At 39.4% G+C, this 21,843-nt stretch overlaps 1 protein-coding gene across 1 annotated transcript in view; it reads right to left on the bottom strand.

The window, feature by feature from the left end:
• Window positions 1-21,843, bottom strand: part of kdm4b (lysine (K)-specific demethylase 4B) — a 268,277-nt gene that overhangs the window by 151,503 nt on the left and 94,931 nt on the right. Inside the window, exon 7 of the mRNA XM_078424193.1 lies at window positions 21,349-21,452. Coding sequence (XP_078280319.1) covers window positions 21,349-21,452 — 104 coding nt within the window. The remainder of the gene's footprint in view (window positions 1-21,348; window positions 21,453-21,843) is intronic.

Here is a 21,843-nt window from a genome sequence, read left to right on the forward strand (position 1 = left end):
CATTAAAAAACTATGTTGATCAACAATCACAGATCCCAGCATTGCCCAATAGGAAAATTAGAAATAAATGTCAATGTTGTATTGAATGCAAGTCATATAATTCGTTGACTGATAGTAACATGTGAATAAAACGCAGAATTAAGAGTTTTCCCAATGTTCAAACTGATGGTGTGGTAAAGATATTTTGGGCAGAGGATGGGGATAGGGGATAGAGTCTTTACAGGAAGTAACATTTATTACAAACCCACTGACTCCCATAGCTATCTAGACTACATTTCTTCCCACCCTGCTTCCTGTAAAGACTCTATCCCCTACTCCCAATTCCTCCGTCTATGCCACATCTGTGCCCAGGATGAGGTTTTCCATACCAGGTCATCAGAAATGTCCTTATTCTTCAGGAAACGGGGATCCCCTCGTCCATTACAGATGAGGCTCTCCCTAGGGTCTCCTCGATATCCCACAGCTCCGCTCTTGCTCACCCTCCCCCCATTCGTAACAAGGACAGAGTCCCCCCTGTCCTCACCTTCCACCCCATCAACTGTCGCATACAGCATATAATCCTCCAACATTTTCGCAACCTCGAACAGGATCCCACTACTGGCCACATTTCCCATCTCACCCTTTTCTTCTTTCCGCAGAGACCATTCCGTCCGCAACTCCCTGGTTAACTCGTCCCTTCCCACCCAAACCACCCTCTCCCCAGGTACTTTCCCCTGAAACCGCAGGAGATGCAACATCTGTCCCTTTACCTCCCCCCTAGACTCCATCCAAGACGCCAACTGTCTTTCCAGTTCAGGCAGAGGTTCACTTGCACCTCCTCCAACCTCATCTACTGTATCCGCTGTTCTAGGTGTCAACTCCTGTACATCGGCGAGACCAAGTGCAGGTTCGGCAATTGTTTCGCTGAACACCTCTGCTCAGTCCGCCTTAACCTACCCGATCTCCCGGTTGCTCAGCACTTTAACTCCCCCTCCCATTCTCAATCTGACCTTTCTGACCTGGGCCTCCTCCATTGTTAGAGTGAGGTCCAGCGCAAATAGGAGGAACAGCACCTCATACTTCGCTTGGGTAGTTTACACCCCAGCTTGATGAACATTGGCTTCTCTAACTTCAAATAGCCCTTGCTTTCCCTCTCTCTCCATCCCCTCCCCTTCCCAGTTCTCCCACCAGTCTTACTGTCTCCGACTACATTCTATCTCTGTCCCGCCCACTCCCCTGACATCAGTCTGAAGAAGAGTCTCGACACGAAACGTCACCTATTCCTTCTCTCCAGAGATGCTGCCTGTCCCGCTGAGTTATTCCAGCATTTTGTGTCTACCTTCGATTTAAACCAGCATCTGCAGTTCTTTCCTACACAAAGATATTTTGGGACCAGGGATTCCGAATAGGTGAGGAGGAGGGGAGGGGGGGGAGCTGCTTGTGTTTACATAGTTGCCGATAAAATATACTCTGGATCTTTTCACATTCATTTAAGGGACATCTGCAGCACTGCCAAAGCTAGCATTTATTGCTCATCTCCAATTACCTTCATAAGGTAGTTGTAATCGTTGAGAAGCTTTCTTGAGAAGCTTTCAGGATTTAAACTCAGTCAGAATGAAGGACCAATAATATATTCCAGATCAGAATGGTTTGCAGCATGGAAAGAAATCTCTTGTCTCACCCTTGATTGTCCATACTATAGCCAAATGTGAAGGCAATGAATGTTTAGGGAGTTTGATATGGTTGCTTTATCGTGCACAGGGTCAACTTACCTGACAGTTTCAGGTAAGTAGAGAGCATCTGGCAAGTGGGAGGATAGTCTATCACATCACTAATTTATCCCTTGTAAATACAACATGGCGCATCTAAAGATGAGTAATTGGGCAAAGAATACCCAGCCTTTGTCTGTTTCTTTAAGACATGGTATCATGTTGGGCAGTTGAATTTCTGGCCATTGCCGACACATAGGATATTGGTGGCTGCGGATCCAGTAATGGCAATAACGTTCAGTACCAAAAATAGGTGGTTAAACTCTCTCTCAAGTTGGTGATGATCACTTGCACTTCTGCAAAATAATTGTTATTCATACTTCAAAGTTGTGTCAGTCAGTGTGGCATGGAACTGGAAGGCCAAATAGCATTTTCTCACAATTGATCAAGACCAGAAACAACCTGTATTCCTCAAACATCTACATTATTACTTGTTTATTAATCATTTACTTCAAGCAAATGTATAAGACATTCATGGTGGATCAAACTACCATAAGTGCTAGATGGGTAGGATCTTGAAAATCTAGTAAGGAAACAGTGTGCAAGTACTGTGTTGAGTATATTTTTTATATCAGAAGCCCACAAAAACACCCAATTTCTATTTTGAAATTAAATTCCAGTCTGTAAGCCAGCACAAGATTGGGGCATTGAAGGCAAGCATAATTCGCATGAAATACAATTAATATCAGCAGGTAAAGGTGTCACGGCCTGGAGGATGGCTGGCAGGCATCAGCGAGCACAAGCTATCAGCTACTGTGCAAATTACAGACATAGAGTTATAAGTACACACCATCCCTCACTTCTTTTCCTGTATCGTAAGCATGCAGACCTTCGATTTCAACCAATATTTTTCTCCAGGAATTCAAAGTGTGATAAGAAAACCTTATCTTAATACAAGAGTAATGGTCAAGCCTTGAGTACTTTTATTGTTAATGGCAAATTAAAAATTATTGAAGATAAAAGACTAACTTGGTAAAAGAGATGAAATTGTAGGGAGCTTTAGCAATGGAAATGCATTTTTTGGTTGAAATACTAGTGATTTATAACGCACTAGTCTAAAGCTAATTGGTCAACTGAGTGAATTTAAGTGAATCTTGTTAAATATGGGCGAGAATGGCGGCGCTGCCCTAGCAGCTGCGGCTTACCTGCGATCCGTTTGTCTTTGTGTTTTTGTTGTTTTTTTTGTCTTAATTGTAGATGTGATGTCGTGTTTTTTTGTGGTTGGGCACTATGTGTGTGTGGGGTGGGGGTGGGGAGGGGGGACTGCAACATTATAAATTTGTCCCTTCCGAACGGAGACCCAACCTTCGTTTTCTAGGTCGGGTCTCCATTCCTGCTGCGGCCTACCATCGGCCAAACTCCTGGAGCTGGCGGCCTCCACCCGGGACCACCTGGGGCTCTGGTTCGCAGAGCCCGCGGGCCGGACTCACCATCAGCGGAGTCGGCTGTCTTTGTAGGCTGACATCGGGAGCTCCGGCAGCGGCAGCGTGTTCGCCCGCCCCGGATCACGGGGCTTGGGTCGGCCCGCCGCGGACATTTCACCGTCCGGCGCGGCCTGAAATAGGCCGCGGGGTTTTTTTCTGCTCGGAGGGGGCTTCAATGTCGGGAGCCACGACCGCCCCGACGTGCAGCAGCAGCGGCAGCGTGTTCGCCCGCCCCGTGTCGCAGGGCCTGGGTCAGCCCGCTGCGGACCTTTCACCATCCGGCGTGGCCTCAAACGTGGCAACTTCAACAGCCTGACCGCGGGAGAAGATGGCAGGGGAAGAGAAAATACATTCTGGCCTTCCATCACAGTGAGGAGGTGACTGGAGGAGACTCACTGTGATGGATGTTTCTTTTTTTAATGTTTTGTGTTGGTTGGGGTTGTGTAATTTGCTTATTTTATTGCTCTTATTGTTGGACTGTGGGTGACGAAATCTCGTCTAAAAAACTTGTTTTTTGGATGACAAATAAAGATATCCTGAATCCTGAAAATGATTGGAGGATCAGTGAGAATAGTGGGACGAGCTTGTACAGAGCATAATCTGTGGCATGTACATGTTGAATCAAATAGTCTGCTTCATAGTTGTAAATACTATGTAAAATGTAAGCTTAACAATAGATAAAGGAAGACAAAGGAGGGACTGAAACGGCAACTTGAGGAACTAAAATCAAAATTTCCATTGCTCCAAACCATTCCAACTGTTTTCTTGAAATGGTCGGACTCGCATGTGGTGACGAACTTCAGATGTAATTTGAAATAAGCAGTGTATAGCTTCGCTAGATCGATAGTTATTTTTCATTCTCTTATACATTCTCTTATATTTGTACAAAGTACTTTTCATTACAGTTTTTTAACCAGTCTCTGGTATTTGTGATTCAAATTAATATGAATTCTTGAATGCATTTTAAATAGGAAGAACCGAGGGAATTAATAAAACTGAGAGAAAAATATCTACTGAGCCTGAAAGTGCTGCGCAGTTACATTGACATCTGGATAGAATGTCTCATTAACCCAGGGATCCAATTTCATCATTCGTAAAGTGCAGCTGAACTGTCTGGCTTAACAACTCCTCCAATGCAGATCACAAGAAGATATCACCAATTATTATGTAAACCAAAACATTATTTAAAGCCAAAACACCTAAAACACATAACAGTCAGAAATAGCAGCACGCATAGTCTCACCTTCAATTACCAACAGGTTGGGAAGAATGTGCAAATGGTGTTAAAATGGACACAGGAAGAATGAGGAAAAAGCATCACTCGCTAATTTTGCCCCGACAGTGAAAAAGCATTCAACAATAAAATTACAGATTTTATCATTCTAAATTCACAGTATGTCAACATTTTCTCTTGTACAAGATCAGGGTGATGTTCTGCTCTTTGCGGACCTGTTACTAATATTTGCTCAGCATCATAGCAATATGTACTGACACAATATTAAAACAGTATGCCAGACAATAAAATGAACCCATTAACTTCAAATAATAATACCAAACAAACCATCTCATGCAACTGGAGACAATACTCAGAAGGAGAACGAAAACATTAATCTCAAAAGTTATTTATCTTCAACACTTCCCCATCAACCCACGCCCTAACACCAACTAACATTTCAGGATTTAATTTGTCAAAACAATCATTTAGGGTTTTCAACTCCATTAATCCAGCTGGAGGTCAATTAAATGCTACTGTTTCCTTGAATAAGAGTTTCCAGGTGTCAACGTTAATTTTATTCCAACTGATGCCCCCTTCAACCCATTCTTGCAATTCTGTTTGACATAATAAACAAGGGTCTGCTAAATCCAAAGAGCTGTACTGTTATTACTCATTCAACAATGACAAATTAATTTATTGGTAGCTCCGACAGCTGAAAAATCTAAAACTATTGATCAAACTTAAGGCTTTTCTCTCAAATGATTATTCAAATATTGTGTTAACTAGAAATGGTTTTCTGGCACATCCTTGGCACATGAGGAATTTCTTGAGCCAGTGGGTGGTGAATCTGTGAAATTCATTGCAGCATACAGTTGTGGAGACCAAGACAACGGGTATTTTTAAAGCGGAGATTGATTGAGCATATAATACCTTTATCATTTCCAATATTATCCTTGGCTATTTTTCCTCGCTTTATGGTCCCCAAGTTACTTGTTTTTAATCTCACCCTGTGTTCAGTGCTGTATGTACTCAATTTCCAAATCCATGTTGAGTCCATTCCACTTATTATAAATCAGCTTGTTATTCATTGCATTGCCATTAATTTGTGATAAATATAATTTCCCTGTCCTCATGTGTTCACAATTCACATGCAAAATCTTGGTACAAAATAAAAGTGCCATCATCGCTCACCTTTGAGCTTGAATAAGCCATTGAAAAGATGACAAAAAAACTGACTGTTTTAAGGCATTAATAACAGCATAATGCATTTTATTGTTATTGTGGCATTGATATACGAGTGATAGATTGCAAATACAGAAAGCAATTAAATCAGAAAATTTGAGATGACAAACACAGACTTGAAACTTTTTCCTGAGTGAATATGGGTTTTCAGGGAGAGTGTTTGACCAATAACTATCAAACTGATTCACTGCTCATTTAAAATCATGAGCTAATTCGCTTTTTACACTAAATAATAACATTTATATTGTGTTTTATTGGGTTTTTCTTAATACGTTTCATTCATTTTTGAAAGCTTTTGTTTCAAAATATCAAAAAATACTTTAAAATATTGTTGACTGAGCTGAGAAAGAAGTGTGGATTTACCACCCGTCTGTTTTTCTTTAGCACACTGGTTCTGCACTCCCAACATCATCCTCCCACCCACACCCAGAAGTGAAGGTAGTTAGTCAGTTATCGCAGCAATTTATCACTCTTCAGTGTTTGGAAAGCTACAGAAAGCAAGTTCTCAAGGGGGATCCCCTTTGGACACAAGGCAAGCATGGACATTTTGCTGTTTTAATAATACATTTAAAAATGTAGTGTTATTTTGCTTGTGTGTGAACGTGCGAGTTAGCAAAGATTAATTGGTGGCCCTGGTTTAGGTAATGCAATTTTACACATTCAGCTTCCATGTAAATTACTCATCAGTCACAGATATTTTTTATGTTTATAATAATTTTATTTTTACACCATCTTTAACATATTCCCAAAACCTTTCAAGGGAGGGACCGAAAATGCTGGATCTGGCAGCAAGGTTCATATCCCTTGATTTTTAAAAAATAGATTATTCCTAGTTAAGGGTAAAAGCAAGTAAATGGAGTCAAGGCAAAAAATCAGTATAATCTGATTCAACTAAACGGCTCAAGGGGCTGAATAACTTGCCCCGGTCCAATTTTAGCAAGAAAGCAGAATTTCAAAAAAGTATCACATCTGCGATAAAACAAATACTCCACTTGCCTATATATTTTTAAGAGACTTGATACCAATCACATAATTTCAGCAAATCATGTGCTCATCATCAGATATCCATTTTTCATCCAAAACTTTCAGCATCTTTCCACTGATAACATACCACATTTCTTTTTGTTCCCTATTCACTTATTCAAATTAAACGATGCTTCTGCCCGCACGATAAATCTACCAATTTGTCTGGAATTGCTCAAAGTGTTTTACAATAGGGGCTCATATCCATTGGTCTCCAATCTGGATTTGTACCACAGCTTAAATGAAACTGCTTCTCAAATGAGCTATAGTTGTACTATAATTGCATTTAGATAATATCCTCAGCTGCAGCCTTGATCTTGGCATTGAACCTTGAGCTCAGATAGATAGATGCAGCATTGATGCAAGCTAATTATTAGACTGAAGGAAGAAAATAGTACCAAACGATCTGTATAGTTATATCTAGTTACCCAAGGGATCGAGATCGCTTACCTAATATGCTGCTTTCAGCAAAACAAGGATAACGGACAATGAAATAATTAAATTCCACGATGGTATAATTAAATTTGAGTACTGCCGTTTTCCTGACAGAAACGAAAGCAAGAGCAATTTACTGGAGCTTTTCATTTTTATATTTCAATGCATGAATAATATTCTAAAGCAAGAGAACAGCCAAATATTTTCCCATTATGTTCTAAGTGAATGGAAGACTATACACGTGGTTAGTTGACTCCAACACACCAATTACTGCAAAAGCCATAACACAAACTATATGATGGCTAACACCCATCATATCGATTGCATTAAATGTGATGCATGTAAAAAGTCAAATATGGTACAGAAAAGATCTGCCAAGATGACTGGCTTCAGTTATGCAGAGCAATGAAAGGAAAATGGTATTCAGTTCCTTAGAACTATAATATTGGTTTAAAATTTAAAGTTTTGATGAGGTGAATATGGTAAAATCTATTCCACAGAAGCTGTAAATAGAGAGTATAACTTTGCAATGACTACAAAAGGGAAATGTGGGATTATGGAAAAAGTCAATTAAAATTAATGGTAGTAAGGCATTGGAATGTTCTGCTAGAAAGATGAAGTGAAAATAGGATCCATAACAGGTCTATTCAAAGTAAATTGGACAAATATTTCATTAAAACAATTAAAACAATATGGGAAAAATAGCAGACGAATGATCCTAAATACAAAGGAACCAGCACTGGCAAACTGCCTCCTGACATGGTACAACTTTCAGAATTTATCCCCATCTACACCCTAGACAAAGCCTCACATTATGAGGAATAACCTTGCCTTCTGATTGAGAAAAGTGGAAGACATGTCAAATATGTTCCAAGATCAATTTTACCAAGATTTTTTTAATTAAGGTTATACGGTGTCCAATGTCCCACAAGGGCAGAGATTTACACCACCTCCACAGCCTTCTGTGGCAAAGATTTCCACAGATACACCACCCTCTGACTAAAGAAATTCCTCCTCATCTCCATCCCAAAGGAATGTCCTTTAATTCTAAGGCTATGACCTCTAGTTCTAGACTCTCCCATTAGTGGAAACATTCTCTCCACATCCACTGTATCCAAGCCTATCACTATTTAGTAAATTTCAATGAGGTTTCCCCTCATCCTTCTAAACTCCAGTGAGTACAGGCCCAGTGCTGCCAACTGCTCATATGTTAACCCACTCATTCCTGGGATCATTCTTGAAAATCTCCTCTAAACCCAAGAGAGAAAACAGGGAATTATAGACCAGTTAGCCTGACATCGGTGGTGGGGGAGATGCTGGAGTCGATTATTAAAGAAGTAATAATGGCGCATTTGGATAGCAGTAAAAGGATTGGTCCAAGTCAGCATGGATTTATGAAGGGGAAATCGTGCTTGACTAATCTTCTGGAATTTCTTGAAGATGTGACAAGTAAAATGGATGAAGGAGAGCCAGTGGATGTAGTGTATCTAGACTTTCAGAAAGCCTTTGATAAGGTCCCACACAGGAGATTAGTGGGCAAAATTAGAGCACATGGTATTGGGGGTAGGGTATTGACATGGATAGAGAATTGGCTGGCAGACACGACACAAAGAGTAGGAATAAGTGGGTCCCTGTCGGAATGGCAGGCAGTGGTAAGTGGAGTGCCGCAAGGCTCAGTGCTGGGACCCCAACTATTTACAATATATATGAATGATTTGGATGATGAAATTAAAAGCAACACTAGCAAATTTGCAGACGACACAAAGCTGGGTGGCAGTGTGAACTGTGAAGAGGAAGCTAGGAGGTTGCAGGGAGACTTGGACAGGTTGAGTGAGTGGGCAGATGCATGGCTGATGCAGTATAATGTAGATAAATGTGAGGTTATCCTCTTTGGCGGCAGGAACAAGGAGGCAGATTATTATCTCATTGGTGTCAGATTAGGAAAAAGGGAAGTGCAACAAGACCTGGGTGTCCTTGTGCACCAGTCACTGAAAGTAACCATGCAGTTACAGCAGGCAGTGAAGAAAGCTAATGGCATGTTGACTTTCATAACAAGAGGATTTGAGCATAGGAGTAAAGAGGTCCTTCTGCAGTTGTGCAGGGTCTTTGTGAGACCACATCTGAAGTATTGTGTGCAGTTTTGGTCTCCTAATTTGAGGAAGGACATTCTTGCTATTGAGGGAGTGCAGCGTAGGTTCATGAGGTTAATCCCCGGGATGGCGGGACTGCCATACGAGGAAAGATTGGAAAGACTGGGCTTGTATTCACTGGAGTTTAGAAGGATGAGAGGGGATCTCATAGAAACATATACAATTATAAAAGGACTGGACAATCTAGATGCAGGAAAAATGGTCCCAATGCTGGGAGAGTCCAGAACCAGGGTCCATATTCTAAGAATAAAGGGGAGGCTATTTAAAACTGAGAGTTGTGAATTTGTGGAATTATCTGCCACAGAAGGCAGTGGAGGCCAATTCACTGGATAAATTTAAAAGAGAGTTAGAGAGAGAGCTCTTGGGGTTAGCGGAATCAAGGGGTACGGGGAGAAGGCAGGCACGGGTTACTGATTGTGGATGATCAGCCATGATCACAATGAATGGCGGTCGGTGCTGGCTCGTAGGGCCGAATTTCCTTCTCCTGCACCTATTTTCTATGTTTTTCTATTGTCACCAATATGAAATTTAGAATGAGGAAATGTGTAATTAATAATATGCATTGAAAAATAATCTCTATCAAATATGCCACTAGTAACTGTCATTCATCAGTGAACTTTCAATTTACTAACTTAAGTTGTCTCATATAAAATGAGTAATCAATAACAGAAATAGATGTTTTAATAATTAAGAGCATGGCATTGATTCCGTTTCAGCTAAATGTAAATATTGGAAAGATTTATAAATATAAACTTATCCATTTTAAGACTGCCATAATTTAAATTAATAGAAACCACCATAATTCATGTGAAAATACATTACTGCATCACTGAGTTTCTACAAATTTCTTTTCAGTATAGCAGGAATAAATAAATCAACTTTGAGGCACATTAAAGACAACCTAGACCAACACCAATATAGCTAGAAAATGCCTGATGCAAAACTGCACAACTCCAGAAATTTTCATTCACTATTTTTTTTTAATCCATTAACTTATTGTAATACTATATTGGAATAGATCTTAAATGTGATTAACAAATTTACAATCATTAGTTAAACTCATCAATGGCTTTAAATTCATGGACTTCCACGATTGAATTTGCTTCAACAAAATCACTGAACCTTGCCAGTTCTTGGGAAATCTCAACCTGTAAGGTAGCTAGTCACATTTTCCCGTGTTTGGCCCATATCCCTTGAAACTTTTGCTATCCATGTAACTATCCAAGTGTTTTTTGTTTCAGATTTTCATCTGTTGCCTCTCAGTTCCTGCAATTGTTTATTCCCTCTCTCTCACCTGTCTTCATTCACCTCCTCCAGACAGTTCAGATACGGTAAACACTTCCTTCTCAATAACCATCAGTATTGGGGCACCTCAGACCCGTGTTCAGACCCCAGTTCTACTTACTCACTCTATCCCATGACTACATAGCCAGACGCTGTTATAACTTTGTCTTTAAATTCACCATTGATACCACTGTGGCTAGACAAATATTGGGTGCTGATGTGTCAGTGTACAGGAATGAGATTAGCCTGTCCAATCCCTTAAGAATTTTATATGTTTCTATAAGATCTCATCCTTCTAAATTCCAGTGAATACAAGCTCAGTTGACCCATTCTTTCATGATATGTCAGTCCCGCAATCCCGGGAATTAACCTGGTGAACCTACGCTGCACTCCTTCAAAAGCAAGAATTAGGAGACCAAATTTGGAGACCTAAACTGCACACAATACTCCAGGTGTGGTCTCACCAGGGTCCTGTACAACTGCAGTAGGACCTCCTTGCTCCTAAATTCAAATAAAGGGATCGATTGGTGTGTGCTTCCAAAATGCAGCCAATATCAAAAACACATACCACCTTCCCTGATGGTTCTTCCCAACAACCACCAGGCTCTTGGACACTACACAACACTAACCTCAACTATGAACTTCTGTGGAAAGCCACAAAATGCTGGAGTAACTCAGTGGGTCAGGCAACATCCCTGGAGAACATGGGCAGGTGACATTACGGGTCGGGTCGGGTCGCTACTTCAGACTGATAATCTTCTGTGCACTGCCTTTGGTTGCACTAAGGACAAATTATTTTTGTGCTAGTATTATGGTTTTGTTTATTATACATTATGTGTATTATGTTTACAAGCTTGTTATGCTGCTGCAAATTAAGAATTTCATTGTTCAACTGTTGGTACATTCGACAATTAAACACTATTGACTCTTGAATAAAACTTCATCTATGCGGACTCAATATCTTCATCATTCAACCTCTCTTGGACTCCAATCAGCCTTCTTTGATTTCTAATTTTCCAATCTCTATTTTACTCCCCACAAATTCTACCGGATCTGAGCATTTTCAGCATTTTCTGTTTAAAAAAAACAAAAGATTGATATCTTGGCCTGCAAAGTTCAAAGGTTTTCCTGAAAAAGTCCTATTGTAACAATGATAGAAACACCAAGGAGCCCATGCCCATTGTTATGGTCAATGTAGTGGTGCTATGGAGATTTAACTGCAGTTAAGAATGTATTATGACTTTAGTTCTGTGCTCCAAATTGTTGGCTATTATTTGGTTATGGTTAAATGCTCCACCTATATTGAACTCAAAAGATCAAAACTTATAATGATTCCAAGTATAAAGAATAACCAGTTAAAACAAAAAAAAAGTATTATTTGGAAGATAAATTCTTAGAGCTCTACACGAAGGGTTTAAGGTTGTGACAATTTTATGGAAAAATAGCACTGACTTGGACTTCATATTGGTTTTGTTGCGAATAAACAATATTTTACCATATTAAATAACAGAGGGAAGGTTTACTTGATTTCTACATACCTTTGCTGCACACAACTAGCTTTAAGAAACTCAAAAAAGCAAGAATATTACTTCATCTTTTGACCAGCCAGTTCACAACCTTCTGGACTTAATACTAATTACAGTGACTACAAATCAAAATCACCAGTCTTTTGCAGAGCAAATGCTGGTGATGGGGTTCTTATGTGGTCACCTTCCGCTCCGACAGAACCTAAACCAACCTTTTTTTATCCCCGCAATATCAAGGGGTTTTTTTTCAGTTAATATCTCTTGCTTTATACTCTATTACAAAATAGTACCTTATCAAAAAAGAGACTTGAAAATATACCATATAAAAGGCTATTAAAGTAAGGACACAGGAGGTAGGTGATAATATAGAGTGACAGAAAACACACCTTAGGAATAACTGGTCTTTTTGATTTGGCAGGCTGTAATTTATGCAGTATCACAACTGAGCCCTCAGCTATTCACGATTTATATTCACATTTGGATAAGAAGAGGGCGATACATCCAGGTTCGCTGGTGATACTAAGCCAGGCAGGCAATCAAGCTGCGAGGAGACTAAAGATATAATCTAAAGGACAGTAGATAAGTGAGCAAGGAGAAAGCAGATAGAGAATAAATGATGGCAAAGATGAAGTTATTCACTTTTGATAGGAAGAACAGAAAAACAATTGTATTTAAATATAGGAACTAAAAAATATTTCATTGCAATGAAATCCTGAAATCCTCCAGGATTTGTTTTGGACACTACTGGAATGAATTGTAATCTCCCTGCCAAGGAGAGGATATATACCTGCAAGAGGTAAGGTATTCAAGTAATTCACTCTCTCCGAGATGCTTAACTCTAACTTCCTCCCATTCTGACAGAAGGACATAAGATTTTTCTTGCTCTGCAGATACTGCATGACTGTCTAAGCATTCCTGCATTGTTTGACTTATTTTTTTCTCGACTGATTTCAAGTCGAGAGATTGTGAAAAGTGTTTCCAGCCATTTTGAATACCGATTGTAACCAGCAATAAAAGTAATTAAAAAAAATTAAGAATGCACAGACCACAATGCCTCATCTTTAACTAATTCTTAATTAGTTAACACGGGACTGAAATGAGGGGTGCAGAGAGGTGTCCAATGGAGGGAAAGAAATAGGAAAAAGGGTAAATGAAAAGATGAAAGGTCACGAACATGTCCAATCAGAAAATTGATTTAGTATTTACATTTTTTTTCACATATCTTCTTTCAACTAAGGTTCAATACAATGGTCAAGGGATAAGATAGAGTTTAATTTCAGGTAAATCCACCTTTTCTTTCCCACAGATATGAATCTCAGTACCTTTATTTCAATTTATGTTTCAGTTTCCATCATTTTTGTTCGAACAGTTTTTTTTTGGTAATCTATACGTGGCAACTATAAAATTCCAAGGAAATCATTGACTCTCACTGTACAGGTGACCTTTGGATTCTGTTCAAAAATTACCAAGCTCGTACAATTCCTTGAAAGCGAGAAATCTTATTCATAATCCTGCACATAACCATCTCTTTATAGGCTACAAGCATTTTAAATACTGGCTAAATATTTAATGTCATGGCAGCAGATGAAATATAGTCGTTTATTAAAGTTACACAAAATAAATTGTTCCAATTTTCTGAACAAAGCAATAATTGACCCAAAATGCATAGCAAACAAAAACAAAACCTAAGTAATTGCAACCACTTATTTTAGAGAAAACTTTTTCTGCTGATGGAGATCATATTGCTGATTCAAATTCCCTTTTCCTTGCCTCAACTGCAATATCATGGCACTTAAATAGACATTTCCATCACCACACTTGCCAACATCTGAGCAAGTTTGTTAATATAATACTACATTGTGCTGCAATAAAATACACCATTAAAATTTTCACAGTTAGTCAAGCAAAAATAAAGTGAAACCACTAGAGGACGTTTTCCTGAACAACTCTTCATCTTATCACCGAAACAATGAATAACCTTCAGCTCATTGAGGAGGCAGTATCTACAGCTTTGGCTATTGCCGTATGGAAAAGACTACTGAGTTGAAGATATTTCTACATGCACAATCAAATAGAGGGAAAAAATAGAGTGAAACGAGAACTGCAGATGCAGGTTTACAAAAAAAAGTGCTGAAGTAACTCAGCAGGTCAGGCAGCATATCTGGCGAACATGGACAGATGACTTTTCAGGTTGAAACCCTTCTCCAGTCTGATTGAGGGGGATGGGGTAAGCTCCACAATTCCCCTCTTCTCCTCATCCCTCACCTCCACCTACCCCCCTCCATCCCCCCCGTCCCGTCCCTCCACAATCATTCATCAATCTGGAGAAGGGTCCTGTCCCGAAACATCACCCGTCCACATTCTCCAGAGATGCTGCCTGACCCGCTGAGTTACTCCAGCATTTTGTGCTCTTTTAAAGAGTAAAACAGTGAGCAAATCAGATTCATGATCATTCTTTCCACCTCTGCCTCATAGCTTAAAATTAAACCAAAATAGAAAGAATGGAAATGTTTCCAGTTCTGTAAGCTTCACAGACATTTTTCTAGTGGGTATGAGCTCTCTATACAAAAAAATCTGTTGAGAATAAAATGATAGCAAATAACAAATCCTAAGAAAAAAGAAATCAGAGAAACATTCTGGGAAATGATGGGAAGCCGGCAATACCCATAATTTATTTGTTTGTTTACAAGATATAGATGCCATTGGAAAATTCGGTATTTATGATCCAGACCACTAAGGGAGCTTGAGAAGGTTATGGTTATGTCTCCTTGAACTGTGGGAGCTACTTGATGGAGTTACTCCCACAGCACTGTTGGGTTGTAAATTCCAGGATGCAATCCCACAAACAATAAAGAGACATAACACATTTAAAAGTCAGGATGATAAACAAACTAAAGCTTTAGTTTATTTTTCAGGAAATTGTCTGGTTTGTATTTGCATGGCTTTTTTCCTGTATCCACGCAAATGCACAAGGAAAAGCTCCTGCCAAACAACATGAAAGTTTACTAACCACAGCAGTAATAGGAAATATGATGATATGCAAAATGATTACGGATTTTCCTTTTATTTATCCAAATCAACAAAATTATTCATGCATTTAACAATAAAAATTAGTGACTAAATATGTTTGGACTATATCACAGGATCATATTTCCTGACTACTGTTTATTGAGCTGCATGCACGGTTTCATGTGTTAATGATCTGATTTTCTTCTTTATTCAAGGAGCAGTCGATTGTAGGATCACACCAATGCTTCAACAGAATCATCTGTTCTGCTGCAGTTGTACAGGGCCTTGGTGAGACCGCACCTGGAGTATTGTGTACAGTTTTGGTCTCCTAATCTGAGGAAAGACATTCTAGCCTTAGAGGGAGTACAGAGAAGGTTCACCAGATTGATCCCTGGGATGGCAGGACTTTCATATGAAGAAAGACTGGATAGACTAGGCTTATACTCGCTGGAATTTAGAAGACTGAGGGGGGATCTTATTGAAACATATAAAATTCTTAAGGGGTTGGAGAGGCTAGATGTGGGAAGATTGTTCCCGATGTTGGGGAAGTCCAGAACCAGGGGTCACAGCTTAAGGATAAGGGGGAAAGTCTTGTAGGACCGAGATGAGAAAACATTTCTTCACACAGAGAGTGGTGAGTCTGTGGAATTCTCTGCCACAGAAGGTAGTTGAGGCCAGTTCATTGGCTATATTTAAGAGGGAGTTAGATGTGGCCCTTGTGGCTAAAGGGATCAGGGGGTATGGAGAGTAGGCAGGAACGGGATACTGAGTTGGATGATCAGCCATGGTCATATTGAATGGCGGTGCAGGCACAAAGGGCCAAATGGCCTACTCCTGCACCTATTCTCTATGTTTCTATGTTTCTATCTCTTCAGCTGTGCTCACCTGCAAAATAATAAGCAGCAGCTCGGCCCTCACCTCACAGGAAGAGTAATGATTGCTACAAAAACATGCAAGAGGGTAGGAAAATCCTTGCAGCAGCATATACATCTAGTATTTTGCTGGTCCAGTTCACATTCTATTGACAATACAAATACCGAGAAACAGTGGACGGGCATCACTGAACATCAGTCCCATTAAAAAAAAATCCAACAAAGCAGAAAGCAAGATATACAATAGTCCGAGGTGCAGGAAGACTAATATTACGAGACAAAAAGAAAATGTAAGAGCTTGCAAAGAGATTATTAGCCAATATCCAAATATAATTTATCAAGTGAACTATTGCAACAGATACTATCATTGCACCACCGCATCAGACTGAAGTTTTCACCGACAGGCTTTACAAGCTAATATCTACTTAAAAAAAGTTACATTACTAATTCTTTTAATACATGCAGCACTCATCTGAAGCATCTGTAATGTGTATCTTGAATGTACATGCTCTCAGGTATTCTGGCGTGGCAATTAATCACAAAGGAATTGTCTTGTATAAACCCAGGATTTGCCTCTAATTCTAAAATTCTTTTTTGCAGTGGATTTAAAAGTTCTTGTATTGCTTGATCAATACCAATTTCTCACTTCGTGACCACACAATAAACAATCAATCAATCCCAACAGCAGCAAAGCAATGACGATGGTAGCAGATAACATTTCCTACCAGGTAATTATTTCCAATTACAAGAATTACAGATTACCTATTCTCACATGAATTGTGCCTCGTGACAAACCTTCAATTTCAGTATTAAACCCACAGCATATTCTTCTTCAGTTAAATTAGCTTTTATACAAAGAGCACTTTCCAATTCATAAATGTTATTTCTAACTGAATAGCCACATCTGCCAGACCTTAATGACTTGTCCAAAAAATGTTGTTTTAGATTAAACCAAAAGCCTCATACCTAAGACAATTATTCCCTGTGTACCTTGTGGGAAATACTGATCTCTCCGCTGTATAGCCGACTCTATTTGGAGAGACTGTGCAACATATTTGAGGGACAAGGGGTCGTTCAGATTCCGTTCAGTGTCACTGAATATCCTGACCCAGTCCATTTTACAATATCAGTTAGAAGAAAATCATTAAAACAAAATCAATATAACAATTCACAATTTATTTAGAATTACTCAAGCGCAAGAAGATGAGGTTTGAAATAAAACTAAGGAGATAGTCACTGCTTGCCCTCTGATGCTTGTTAATTAACTTGTGCAAGTGGATTATGCAGTATACAAGGATTTATCAGTCACACACCCCAACAAATGCAATGTGTCAGTCAACATAAGGTCAGTCAACATAAAGACCTTAATATTGTTGGCATACATCTGCCAATGGGTAATAAATTTTTAACATACAGCAAGGTTTTCACATCAACATACATCATTTTAATACTTTAAAAACAACATATTCCTTTGGTGAACAAGTACCAGAACCTAAAGGTAGAATTGGAGGGCAAATTCGACTTTTTATCTAAATCATATCCTCCTTCAGACATACTTACTGAAGATGCAATCCCATCCAAGGTTTTCGACAGAGAAAACAAAAACTAATGTAACATTGCCATCTGAAGAGTGGTCCGCAATAACAATTGTTACTTATTTAACAACTTTTTCTACTCCCATATGTCAATCTGGTTCAAGCTATCTGGTGTAACTACCCCAAAAACTCTGCGTGATTGACCTATTTTCACAGTTTCTAAAACCACCCCAACACCATCTCTCATAATTGTAAAATGCAAACCTTTCTTGAGATGCATCAATTCAGTAGAGCAATGCTAAAGACAGTGCAGAGCTCCTAAATATTAGTAAACTTAAAAATACAGTAAAATGCTAACTCGTTCATTCCTACAACGGCCATTCTAAGACCCACAGACTGGCATTCCCAAGTTTCTGTTGAAATCCAGTTACAAGTTTAAACATGCAGTCATCACACTGGCCCAATCTCACTCAACGTGGATTTCAGCCTATTAGTCTTTGTATTAGCATACATGCTCTTAACCCTATTTACTTTTTTTTTGTTGAAGAATATTTGCATGATTGTTTATTTGACCTGCAAAAGGGATTAAGGATTGAATCAATTCAACATTACCAGCACTTTTATCATTAGAAAAATTATTCCCCAGTATTCCTCATTCTCAGTGAAGCTCCAAACAATTTGTGCAGTCATTTTAAACAATTTGTTGGCAGATCCAATTTGCAATATTACAAACATTTACCAACTGAAAGACTTGCTTAATATCCATTATTTTATATTTTGAAAATCAATATCACAAAAGTCAAGTGCAAGATGTTGTAGATTAATAATAATAATAATAATGCATTTTATTTATATAGCGCTTTTCATATACTCAAAGACGCTTTACAGAGATTTAGAGAACATAGGGAAATGAATAAATAGATAAATAAGTAAATAAGTAAACGAACAGAGAAAGGAGACAGAAGGTGAGGTGACCTTCAGTGGTTGAAGGCAGTATTGAACAGGTGAGACTTCAGCGATGTTTTGAATGTGGTGAGTGTGAAGGAGTCTCTAACGGTTTGGGGTAGTGAGTTCCATAGGGTGGGAGCAGCGATGGAGAAAGCCCTGTCCCCCCAGGATCTGAGTTTGGTCCGGATGTGGGGGGATAGGAGATTGGCAGCAGCAGAGCGGAGGGTGCAGGTGGGAGTGTGCCTGTGTAGGAGGTCGGTCAGGTAGGATGGGGCCAGGTTATGGAGGGCTTTGTAGGTTATGAGGAGGATTTTGTACTGGATTCGCTGGGGGATGGGGAGCCAGTGGAGTTTGTAAAGGACGGGGGTGATATGGTCACGGATCGGGGTGTGGGTGAGTAGACGGGCAGCGGAGTTTTGAATGTATTGAAGTTTACTGATGATTTTTGAGGGTGCGCCATAGAGGAAGGAGGCTGTTGCAGTAGTCCAGACGGGAGGTGATGAAGGCGTGGATGAGGGTTTCTGCAGCTGTGGAGGAGAGGGCTGGACGGAGACGGGCAATGTTTTTGAGGTGGAAGAAGGCTGTCTTTGTGATGTGTTTGACGTGTTTGTCGAAGGAGAGGGTTTGATCAAAGATGATTCCAAGATTCCGGATGTGAGGGGAGGTGGATACTGGGAGACCATCAATGTTGAGGATGAAGTTTTGGGTGGATTTGGTGAGCGTTTTTGGACCAATGATGATGATTTCAGATTTGTTGCAATTGAGTTTGAGGAAATTTGATTGAAGCCAAGATTTTATTTCAGTGATGCAGTTTGTCAGTGTAGAGTGTGTGGTGGGGGAGATTGACTTGGTGGAGATGAGGAGCTGGATATCATCAGCGAAGCAGTGGAAGTTGAGACCATGACGGCGTAAGTGTAAGAATTACCCTTTTAATTGCCATGATCCTTTTTTTCTAACTTTGACCACAATATCATATGCTCATCTTAACTCCATCTCTGCCTGCAGCTCATTTCCAGATCTCCAAATTATTTTTCCCATTAAGTCCACTTTCTGCATTTTTTAATTTTTACTCATTGTTAAAGATTATATTGTCATTGATAACCAAAGATCCCAATTACCATGGAAATTATGATGATGTCCAATTCAATCAAGTGGAGAGCCACAGAAAATTGACCCAGTGACAAAGGGATAGGGATATTATTTTGAGTTGAAAATGTAGATGGGGTTCAATTTTGGAGTTCAAGTTTCAATCAATGGAGGCATTGTTATTCCCATCCACCTGGTATCCTCGGCCTTGTAGTTGGCTGAAGTCACCAGGTGCTGCCAAACATTAGCAGCTTAAGCCTGAAATAATTCTGAGGCCAGGAATCTGAGCGTGACTATGACACAACCTTCAGAGTTATAGTCCAGGCATGTACTGGGGGTCAAATTAAGACTGCAGGAGGTCACAGATCTCAGTCAGGGGAGTCTCAGCAAAGTCCAGCCTGCATTACTATGTACGTTGCAGAAACGACACTCTACAGTCATGTTACATCAATGGTGAAGAAAGATAACTTTTAAGGTGGCGATGAGTGTGCCAAACAAACAACTGGTGATGCTAATATAGGACCAGGAAGCAATATGGCAGTGCATTTTATAGAATCTTACAAAATCATACAGTGAAAGACCCAGTGAAGTCTGCACAAACACAGAAGCCACAAGGGCTGAGAAGATGATCCATCTTGGCTTCCCCCTGAACATTAGTTTTGACCACAAACTATGTAATGCACTTCACATGATATTATGAAACAGTCATCGGCACTGGATACAATGAGAGCTATGGAGCCAGACAACATCAGAACTGAAGTGTTTGAGACTTGTATTCCAGAAATTCTATATACTTCCAGTCATGTTATTCAAGTGAAAGTACAACATTGGCTATCTGACAATGTGGAAGATTCCCCAGATACTTCTATCCAAAAGTAAAATGACGAAAATAATCTAGCTAATTAACAACCTTTTTAATCCACTTTCTAACTTCAGCCAAGTAACAGAAGACGTCATCTGTTCGCTGATCACTTTGGGTTTTACAAAGATTACTAGCCTCCAGGACACATTACACTCTTGATCTGAACATGGAACAAAGAGCTGAATTCCGGAGGCACGGTGGCATCAAAAGAAAAATGTGATGCTTTAGAGTGCCTTAATAAAAAATGAAGTGAATGGAAATCAAGGGGTCGCTTAAGTGACCCAAAAGACATGTTGGCAGCTTGATTAGCTACCAGATTAACTTTTAGCGTAGGTAAGTGGCAAACAAATCAAAAGGGAATGTGGAAGATCATAAACTGCAGGGGAAAAAAGGAGCGGGCATAAGGGCTGATAGGATTGGTCTATTGGTCTATTGGAAGTCAACATTGACCCTGTAGGCCGGACGCCCATTTCTGTCTTATCGTAAGAAAGCTGAGATTCAACAGATTGAGTACTGTCAGGATCACTTAATTTGCAAGTTAAAGAAACCTCCAGCAGAACTGTAACTGTTTAAATGCAATTTAAAATGACATGGTTCCAAAATCACATCCTTATTCAGTTTTGTAACAACAACTATATTGCAAAAGTGCATCATCCTCTTGAGGGAATATTTTTTACAACAATTCCAAATGCACATATATTTATTTCTATTTTATCTTGTAAACTAGGGTACCCTTGTAAGAATTAAATCATTTTATTGACCAAATTATTCCAATGAAAACCAACTGATGTCAATTTAAATAATTTCCAGAATTTTACAAGAAAACAATTCTTGCTCTAGTTCTATTGCTGCAATAAATAACATCAATTGCCGTACCTTGCACAGAACAATTTACATCTCAATTATCTTTGGTTCTGGGTAGCATGTGTAAAGAAAATAACAACATATGACAAGATGCATCTGAATCAGACCTAAAAGCAAGACCTACCCTGTCAAAAGGAATGCTGTACTTCTTCAATATGGAGGGCGATATGAGAGTCATTTTGTGGCGAAGAAATGCATCACATCCTTGAGAGCTGCCTGGAAAGAAGCCTGCAAACAAAGACAAAAACAGAAAAGTCATAATATTCTTAACACTTTTAATACAGCATAACATCAAAATACAGTGATCTAACACAATTAGTGTTTCTTTTGAAAGCCAATGATCATACTCTGCGGATTCACCTTAATTATAATAAAACAATGTAAATAACTTGGTTTCTTTCCCTCCTCTTCCTGAAGGTGTTGACGACACATAGTTGCAAGCTTGATAAGAGGAGATTGTGGAAATATTTTCAAATTCATGCCCACTGCGTATCAGAAGAATGATTAGATTATTTTAGCATTCTCAAATCCATGGGGGTGAAGGCTGGAGATGAAATGAACAAAATGGTGTCAGATGAGGAGAGAAATGTAAAGCTGGGGAGAGATATACAAATGGAAA

This window comes from Rhinoraja longicauda, chromosome 28 (assembly GCF_053455715.1).
Source record: "Rhinoraja longicauda isolate Sanriku21f chromosome 28, sRhiLon1.1, whole genome shotgun sequence".
NCBI lineage: Eukaryota > Metazoa > Chordata > Chondrichthyes > Rajiformes > Arhynchobatidae > Rhinoraja > Rhinoraja longicauda.